The 10,336-nt window shown below is 44.0% G+C and overlaps 1 protein-coding gene and 1 pseudogene across 1 annotated transcript in view; both read left to right on the top strand.

Annotated features, from left to right (window-relative positions):
- Nucleotides 1–10,336, top strand: part of ZNF341 (zinc finger protein 341) — a 51,245-nt gene that overhangs the window by 25,818 nt on the left and 15,091 nt on the right. The window contains 1 exon segment of the mRNA XM_021706809.1: nt 518–726. Coding sequence (XP_021562484.1) covers nt 518–726 — 209 coding nt within the window.
- LOC103276301 lies at nt 5,768–6,522 on the top strand (annotated as a pseudogene).

A 10,336-nucleotide genomic window follows, 5' to 3' on the forward strand; every position in this document is an offset into this window, starting at 1 on the left:
GCCGGGAGTGGCCACTGCACTCCAGTCTGGGTGACCGAGTGAAACTCCAACTCAAAAAAATTAAAATTAAAAAATTAAAAAATTAAAAAATTAGCCAGGTGTGGTAGCATGTGCCTATAGTTCTGCCTACTTGGAAGGCTAAGGCGGAAGGATCACCAGAGCCCAGCATGTCAATGCTGGGGTGGAGGTGAGCATGCCACTGCACTCTGGCCTGGGAGATGGAGTGAGACTCCAACTCAGAAAAAAAAAAAAAAGAAAGGAGAGACATGCCATTATCCTTTCACTGTACTTCCAGGTCTTGAACAGATTTTCTAAATATTCCCATGCTGTACAGAGCCTGGGGGAAGGGGAGTAGGGGCTGTTGTGACTGGCTGAGGGGAGAGAACCCTCTAATCCAGCTGCAGGGTACCGGGGGGAGCAGGAGTCTGGCATCCTCCAGGAGTCTCAAGGCCAAGGTCAGGGCAGCAGCAGAGGTGTCCTTCTGCCTCCCGTCACCTGCCTGGTGTCTTTCCCCAAGGTGTACAAGTGCGTGGTCAAGAGCTGTGCCCAGACGTTCCCCAAGCTCGACACATTTCTGGAGCACATCAAGAGCCACCAAGAGGAACTGAGCTACCGCTGCCACCTCTGTGGCAAGGACTTCCCCTCGCTGTATGACCTGGGCGTACACCAGTACTCCCACAGCCTCCTGCCACAGCACAGCCCCAAGAAGGACAGCACCATCTACAAGTATGTGCTCCGCCCTCTTCCTGGGTGCACAGGTGGGCAGGTGGGTGGCCTGGGAGTCTGTGTCCTTGGTCCTGACCTTCCAGGACCAGTGAGATACCTAAAGGGGAGACTGAGGCTCCCGGCGTGGGTCTGACCTGGTCTAGCGGGTCCTGGGCCTGGGCACTGGTGAGGGAAAAGATGCTGGCTCTCCTTCTGTTGTTCCTATCTGTGTCATGTCTCGTCAGACTTTATCCTGAAAAGAAACTCTTAGAAAGGGAAACCAGTATCTCCTCGTTCATAGTGGAAAAAAGGTTTGATTTTTTTTTTAACTAAAAAATTCTGATAATTAGCTTGTCTCATAATCTAAAAAGCTTAGGTTACAGTTGGAACCTAAACTTGATTCTTAGAATGAGAAAAAGGATGAATAATAATATATTTGAAAGCAAAGTCATAAGAATGATATCTATAAAATTGAAGTGAAAGTTGAAGCCATATGCCGATTCTTAGAATGAACGAGGAATAGATCAAGTGTAGATTGTGTTTGGGGCAATTTTTTCTGATAACAATGGGCATCACTTTGCCTTCCATTGTGATCTTGAAGAGGGTCCCTGTGGCAGAAGTGACCAAGGGCTTTCTCAGTGCTGCCACATACTTTTCGTTTTAGGTCTTGACAGCATTCTCTTTGAGGCTGTTGATCCTGTGACCCTCCTGCTGAGCTTCTCTCCTTAGTTGCCTCCCGGTCCCCTGGCAGGCCACCTTTGTGGAAGTGTTGATGCAGGCATCCAGCCTTGCTCCTTGGCTTCGTGAAATCCTGCATTTTGGCCCTGCCATCATTTTGCTGTGCATTTGCCCTGTGTCATCTGGAGCCGCTGCCTCACGAAGCCTGTGAGGACAGACACTAGTGAAAGGCAAGGAGGGCTGTTTGGGGACTCCTTCTAGTGTATGAGTGAATATTTTCATGTTGGAATGGCTTTTACTTCTCTGTACAAGTGTGTACCTGTAGGGATTTGGCTGAGGATTTTGTTAATGAGGCCTCCAATAACTCCTGGGTGAGCTCCTGGGTAAATACAGACCTTGAGCTTAAAATGTATGGACTGCCAGGGAGACAGGTATGTAAACAAATGCTTATCCTACACGGTGGTAAAATGCTATCATATATATTTGTATAAGATACAGAAGTACCATAGTGGGAGGCAGGGTGGGGAAGGTGTCTCAAGAGCGGTGACGTTTGAACTGAGTTTTGAAGGATGGATGGGAGTGTGCCAGATAGACAGTGGGTGGGGTAGAGGCGTTCCTAGCAGGGGGAATAGCAAATGTAGAGATATGAAACAGCCAGTGGTTTAGAGTGACTCCTATGTCGAGTAGAGGTGAGAGAGGATATTAAAATGGGCCTGTTGGAGAAAGTGGGGCCGAGCATGGAGGGCCATGTAGAAATCACAGGTTCTTTGACAGGTTGGCCGAGTGACCGGGACTTAAGAAATGGGGAAGAGGGCAACTTGCCCCTGGGAAACTGGGAAATGGGGCCAAAGGCAGGGAAACTAGGCGGAGCTGTGGCCAGCCATGGGTAGAGATTCCAGGTGGTGATGAATCATGCCCATCTGTGCTTGGGAGGAGTTTTCTTTTGCTTCTGCCCTTCTGATCTGTGGATTATCTGAGAGTCCCTATGGGTGTGTGACTCTCTGGCAAGATGCCGTGAAGAGAAGGGAGCAATGCCAAACTCTGACCTAGGAACAGCAATCCCTGCAGGCCTGGGAGGTGGGTAGTGTTCTTCCCATTTTGAAGGTAAGGGCACTGAGGCTCAGAGAGAAAGAGCCTGCCCACCAGAGTAACTATATCGGTGCAAAGCTAGGATTCGAACCCCCATCTGAGACCTGGAAGCCTCACACTCTGGTCTTGAAGTTTGCAGGCTGAGAGTTGAGCCCATGCTGACGGCTGCCGAAGGACCAGAGTGCCAGTGGCCCTTTGCAGACACCGGGGCTGCTTGTCCTGGCCCAAATTAAGGCCCGAGAGAGTAGGCCACTGTCAGATGGCCCAGGTGGAATGATGTCATAGGTAATCATAAGGTTTCTGGAACCACTTGCCTGTGCTCAAATCCTGTCTTGACTGAAAATCTGATAGGTGACGTTAGGCAAGTTAATCAGTCACTCTGAGACTCAGTTTTCTCATCTGTGTAATGGGGGCCACCCTAGTGCCTACTCGATTGGATTATTTATTGGGAGCAAGTAAGATGAGGCATTTAAACATGGTTCCTAGAACATTGTAGATACTCAACAAATATAATTGCTGCAATTATTATTATTTGTATTATTTGGATTTAGGTTTGGCTGCATGCAATAGAGACCCCAAATAGGCATAAACAACACGAGAGCTGATTTCTCTCTCACAGTAACATTTGAGTGATGGCTTCATCGTATTTTCGGAGGTCCAGGCCCTGTAAATCTGCTTGCTCTATTCCTTCTAAGCCATATCACCTTGACCTCCCCAAACCTCTCAAGTGAATTTTATGCATGCCACTATATCTTTATAATATGTTTAAATTTTTGTTTTAAAAATAAGATTTATTGATTTTTTCCCTCCAAATTGCAAAAGTCATTCATGTTCAATAGCAGGGTTTGTTTTGTTTTTTTTTTGAGTCAGCGTCTCGCTTTGTTCCCTGGGCTGGAGCGCAGTGGCACAATCATGGCTCTCTGGAGTCTCCAACTCCTGTGTTGGGCTCAGTGATCCTTCTGTATCAGCCTCCTGAGTAGCTGGGAGTACAGGCACGTACCAAGCACCTAGCTAATATATATATATATATTTATATATATTATATATATATATATTATATATATATATATATATTTCTTTTTTTTCTTTTGTAGAGATGAGGTCTTGTTCTGCTGCCCAGGCTGGTTTTGAACTCCTGGCCTCAAGTAGTCCCCTGCCTCAGCCTCCTAAAGTTGTGAGATTAACAGGCATGAGCCATTGCACCCAGCAGAGAAAACTATTTTTTTTTAAAGTCCACACAAAGCCAGGTGTGGTGGCTCAAGCCTGTAATCGCAGCACTTTGAGAGCCAAGGCGAGAGGCTTGCCTGAGCTCAGGGATTCGAGACCTGCCTAGGCAACTTGGTGAGACCTCATCTCTACAATAAATAAAAAAAATTAGCTAGTCATGGTGGCATGTACCTATAGTTTCAGTTACTTGGAAGGCTGAAGCAAAAAGACTGCCTGAGCCCAGCAGGTCAAGGCTGCGGTGGCTATGAGCATGCCACTGCTCTCCAGCCTGAACAATAGAGTGAGACTTAAAAAAAAGGTCCACACAGAGCTGGGTGTGGTGGGGCACACCTATAGTCCCAGCTACTCCAGAGGCTGAGGAAGAGGATCACTTGACCCCAGGAGTTCGAGGCTATAGTGAATTATGATTGCCCCACTCTACTCCAGCCTGGGCAACAGAGTGAGACCCTATCTCTAAAAATAATAAATACGACAGGCTCGGTGGCTCAGCCTGTAATCCCGCGCCTTTGGGAAGCTGAGGTGAGTGGGTTGCCTGAGCCCATGGGTTCGAGACCCGCCTGGGCAACTTGGCAAGACCTCATCTCTACAATAAATCAAAAATTAGCTGGGCGTGGTAGCACACGCCTGTAGTTCCAGCTACTTGGAAGGCTGAGGTGGAAGGATCGCTGGAGCCCAGCAGGTCGAGGCTGCGGTGGCTGGGAGCGACCACTGCACTCCAGTCTGGGCAACAGAGTTAGACTCCAACTTAAAAAAAAAAAATTAATAATAATAAATACATAATTACCTAAAAATAACCCACTCCTGTTTAACATAGTACTGGAAGTGCTAGCCAAGAGCCATCAGGCAAGAGGAATAAATAAAAGGCATCCAGATCAGCAAGAAGGAAGTCAAACTATCTGTGGTCACTGATGACATGATTATAAAGACTCTTCTAAGAGACTCCTAGACCTAATAAACAACATCAGTAAAGTTTCAGGATACAAAATTGACGTACAAAAATCAATAGCATTTCTTGACACCAGTAACACTTAAGTTGAGAACCAAGTCAAGAGCTCGGTCCCATTTATAATAGCTACACACACAAATACTGAGGGATACATTTAATCAATGAGTTAAAAGATCTCTACAAAGAGAACTGCAAAACACTGATGAGAGACATTGTCAAGGACACAAATGGAAGTGCACCCCATGCTCATGGGCTGAAAGAATCAGTATTGTTAACATGATCATGCTGGCCAAAGCCATCTACAGATTCAAGCAATCCTATCAAAATATCAACATAATTCCACAGAATTAGAAAAAACAATCCTAAAGTTTATATGAAATAAAAAAAGAGCTCAAATAGCCAAAGCAATTCTAAGTAAAAAGAACAAATTTGGAGGTATCACATTGCCTGACTGAAAAATTATACTACAAGGCTATAGTACTAAAATGGCATGGTACTAGTACAAGAATAGACAGATAGATCAGTGGAACAGAGTAGAGAACCCAGAAATAAAGCCACATACCTACAGCTGACTGATCCCTGAGAAAGCTAACAAAAATAAAAAGTAAGGAAAGGACAGTTTATTTAATAAATAGAGCTGGAAAAATTGGCTGGCTTTTTGCAGAAGAGTGAAACTGGATCTCTCCCTCTCACCATATATAAAAATTGACTGAAGATGGAGTAAAGACTTAAATGTAAGACCTGAAACTATAAAAATCCTATAAGAGAACCTAGGAAACTCTTGTGGACATAATTCTCTGTCTAAACAGAGAATTTATCACAATAGATATCCAGCTTTTCTCAAAAGCTATTTTGACAAAAACAAAAATAGACAAATGAGACTTAATTAAAATAAAAGCTTCTGCACAGCAAAAGAAATAATCAACAGAGAGAACAGAAAACCTTTGAAATGGGAGAAAAATATTTGCAAATTATGCCTCAAACAAAGAACTAATATCCAGAATCTATAAGGAACTCAAGCAACTCAAAATGAATAAAACAATGTCATCAAAAAGTGGGCAAAGGACATGAATAAGCACTTCTCAAAAGAAGAACACAAGGGGTGACAAGCGGCCAGATAGCATGGAACCAGGCAAGATGGCGCCTCCCAAGAACGCTCTGAGAGATGCCTGGGCGATGGCATAGATCCTGAAGGATATGGGAATCATAGAGTACGAACCAAGGGCTATAAATCCAGTGTTGGAATTTGCCTTCCGACATGTGACCACAATTCTGGATGATGCAAACGTTTATTCGAGCCATGCTGAGAAACCTGATGTTGATGCAAATGATGTCAGATTAGCAAGCCAGTGTTGTGCTGACCAAGCTTTTACCTCTCCTTCCCCTAGAGGGATTTTTTTTACTGGATATTGCAGTATTGTAAGGCAGAAAAATCAAACCCCTTAGCCACTGATTAAACAATATGAAGGACCTAGACTGCCACCTCATAGATACTGTATAACAGCTCCAAAGTGTAGACTGAAGTCCTTAATTAAGAAGGGACCTAATCAAGGAAGACTAGTTCCACGGTTAAGTGTTAGTGCTGTAGTAGTAGACCTGCCACCCCTACTACAGCGACTCCACAGTGTCTGTCCCAAATACAGTTGCAACTCCAATGTCAGTGAAAAGCCAAAGATTTATAGTACAGATTCCTCCTTCTTAGTCCACACCTGTAAAACCAGTTCCTGCAACAACTGCAGTTCAAAATGTTCTGATTAATCCTTCAGTGATTGGGCCACAAGATATTAACACTACCAGCATAATTTCTTCACAGAACACGGCCAATGATCAAACTCACTGAGAGAAAACATGAAGACGATGACAGTGATATTATGTAAAGAATGTAGTCTACCACTGGGCCATTGCTGGCACAAATAAACGCTGCTTCCTGGCAAAGAAAAAAAAAGAATGTTGTCTAGTCTGTATGCATTTGAAAAGTATAGGTGGTTTTTTTTTTTTGAGTTGGAGTCTCACTCTGTTGCCCAGACTGGAGTGCAGTGGCCGCTCCCGGCCACCGCAGCCTCGACCTGTTGGGCTCCGGCGATCCTTCCACCTCAGCCTTCCAGGTAGCCAGAATTATAGGCATGTGCCACCATGCCCGGCTGATTTTTTGATTTATTGTAGAGATGAGGTCTTGCCTGCCCAGGCGGGTCTCGAGCCCGCGGGCTCAGGCAATCCACTCACCTTAGCCTCCCAAAGGCGTGGGATTACAGGCTGAGCCACCGAACCCGGCTAGTATAGGTGGTTTTGAGCCACATATACTGAACTAGAACATTCTAGATCTTCTCAGTTTTATCTTTAAAAACTTAGCTGTAGCTGCAGTATTTTTTACATTAGTTAAAACTGATTTCTTTAGTAAAAGTACAAATTTTTAAAAATTAGCCTTCAAGTACAAAAAGTACTTATTTCTTAATAGTTTCATTTATGTTGAGTCCTACTATGGCAGTTCCATTTTTTGAAGTGATTTCTGCCTTGTATCACTGACAGCAGCACTTAAGTTTCAGGTTATGCAGCCTGGTCAGTGGACTAATTTTCCGCTGCATTTTTGGTTTTTTTTGAGTTAGAGTTTCACTCTCACTCTGTTGCCCAGGCTAGAGTGCAGTGGTATGTTCACAACCACTGCAACCTCGACCTGCTGGGCTCAGGCGATCCTTCCACCTCAGCCTTCCAAGTAGCTGGAACTATAGGAGTGCACCACCACGCCCGACTAATTTTTCTTGATTTATTGTAGAGATGAGGTCTCACCAAGTTGTCCAGGGTGGTCTTGGATCCCTGGACTTAGGCAGTCCTCTTGCCTCTGCCTCCCAAAGTGTTGGATTACAGGTGTGAGTCACCATGCCTGGCCCTGCAGCATTTCTAATCTACATTTAGTTACTAGTTTAATTTGTCAGGTGACATAGTCACTTTTATTGTTACTAGCTTTTTTGACCAAATCTCTCAATTTAAGAAAAATTTTTGCCTGTAATCTAGGCACTTTGGGAGGGGGAAACAAGAAGATTGTCTGAGTCCAGGGGTTCAAGACCAGCCTGGTCAACTTGGTGAGACCTTGTCTCTACAATAAATAAAAAAATTAGCTGGGTGTGGTGGTGCACTTCTATAGTTCCAGTTACTTGGAAGGCTGAGGCAGAAGGATTTCCTGAGCCCAGCAGGTCGAGGTTGCAGTGGCTGTGAGCATGCCACTGTACTCCAGTCTGGGCGACAGAGTGAGACTCTTACTTGAAAAAAAAAAAAAGAAGCAACATTTTTTGAAAAGCATTGATTTAGAGGAATTCTCAATTCCTTTTGAAGTTATTTAGGTTGTTTTTGGTCTTCCTTAATTTCCGAACTCCTCAACTCTCGTTTTCTGCACTCTCCCCGCATAGGCTTTAAGTTTCTCTCCTTGCTCTTAAATTTAAAAGACCATACCTGGAATTTTAAAGATGTCATCCTGAGAGTATGGCTCAGTGTCATTTTCATATTTTTAGAACATGCTGTACATGTCTGATGTTCTGGGGTTCACGCCAACCTGAGGGTTTGCATTTACTCTTAGTTTTTCACTCCATACCTGAGCATTCGGACTTTATCTCTTGCCTTTTATGTCTGGTGAACTTTACCATGCTTTTGGTAGATCATTTGGGGTCAGCTACATTCACTTTCAGTCTTGCGTTTCTAGTTAATAACTCCACCATATTTCACATCTCTAAATTTAACAGAGATGCTATAGCTTAACATCTGCTTTGATTATTTACACTGGACTAGACAGAACCACAGAAGAGCAAGTGCTTTTTTCTTCTTTTCTACCATATGCATATATATTTTGATCACTACTACTTGGGCCCTCCTTTTGGTGTAATCATTTCTCTAGGTTGTTGCTGAGGACATCACACGTAAGTTGGGATCAAACCTGAAAGCAGACACTGCTTGTTCTTCATTCTCTGTAAAATCAACATGGAAAACCAATTATTGTGATGTGACTCGCTCTTAGGTGCCCTCTGCGTAGGTTCCCCAGGAATGTTGTGATGTTACTGAACACATTTCCCTATTTTCCATTTATACATGCCTGAGAAGATTACTGGGAAAGAGTTCAAACCTTTTGAGATTATAGACAGATCTGTTTTTTGTTGCTGTTGTTTAGTTTAGGTAAGTTCAACATACTTGAGATATTTTCGCAGAATTTTCTAAAATAAATTTTCATATAATAATTTAGAATTTGTAGCCAGAGATCTTCAAAACTTGAACATAAGGTTCATCGTAGAAAGGTGCTTGGTGCGTCTGAGAAATAGACCAATAACAGGGAAGAAATGTCTCATCACAATTTGAGTGTTTTTGGATATTAGGGAAAGGTGATATAAAAACAGATAAAACTTATAAAAACAGATATGATGAACATTAGGAGAGAAATGTTCATTATGTAGCATAGGATGTTATTACTTGAATGTCTCAGTGAGACTGTATGTCAGAAGGCCTCGGTTCTAGTCCTGGCTCCATCATGTACCCACTGTGACCTACTTCACCTCTTAGCCTCGTTCTCTCATTAATAGGAAGATGACACCTACCCTGCCACCTCACAGGGACGTTGTAAGGTTCAATTGGTATATGTGAAAGTTCCTCCAAAACTTCATTTCTTATTTTATTTATTTATTTATTTATATTTTTGAGTAGGCGTCTCACTCTGTCACCCAGGCTGGAGGGCAGTGGCATACTTCTGGCCACTGCAACCTCAACCTGTTGGGCTCAGGTGATCCTTCTGCCTCAACCATCCAAGTGGCTGGAACTACAAGCACATGCCACTAAGTCCGGCTAATTTTTTGATTTATTATGGAGATGAGATCTCGCCAAGTTGCCCAGGCTGGTCTTGAAGCCCTGGGCTCAGGCAGTCCTCTCACCTTGGCCTCCCAAAGTGCCTGGATTATAGGCATGAACCACCACACTTGGCCGAAAATTCCTCTAAAACTTTAAAATGCTATATAATTATAAGGAATTTTGTATTTGTGCCAGCGTTATTAATAAAAATTTGAACTTAAAGGAAGACATATAAGCAGCCAACAAACATAAAAACTGCTTAACATCACTAATCATCAGAGAAATGCAAATGAAAACCACAGTGAGATATCACCTTATACCGTCAAAATGAATATTCTTTTTCTTTTTTTTGATTTGGAGTCTCATCTTGTCACCCAGGCTGGAGTGCAGTGACACACTCACGGCCACCCCAGCGTCGACCTGCTGGGCTGTGGTGATCCTTCCGCCTCGGCTTTCCAAGTAGCCAGAGCTACAGGTACACACTACCACACCCGGCTAATTTTTTTATTTGTTGTAGAGACAAGTTCTCACCAAGTTGCCCAGGCTGGTCTCAAACCCACGGACTCAGGCAGTCCTCTCACCTCAGCCTCTCAAAGTTCTGGGATTACAGACTAAGCCACCAAGCCCGGCCTAAATGGCTATTCTTTTTTTTGAGTTGGAATCTCACTCTGTCGCCCAGACTGGAGTGCAGTGGCTGCTCCTGGCCACCGCAGCCTCGACCTGCTGGGCTCCGGCAATCCTTCCGCCTCAGCCTTCCAAGTAGCTGGAACTATAGGCGCGCGCTACCACACCTGGCTAATTTTTGATTTATTGTAGAGATGAGGTCTCGCCAAGTTGCCCAGGCAGGTCTTGAACCCGCGGACTCAGGCA

The sequence above is a fragment of the Carlito syrichta genome, unplaced genomic scaffold (assembly GCF_000164805.1).
Source record: "Carlito syrichta isolate Samal-C Ts95f unplaced genomic scaffold, Tarsius_syrichta-2.0.1 Scaffold316027, whole genome shotgun sequence".
In the NCBI taxonomy this organism is placed as follows: domain Eukaryota; kingdom Metazoa; phylum Chordata; class Mammalia; order Primates; family Tarsiidae; genus Carlito; species Carlito syrichta.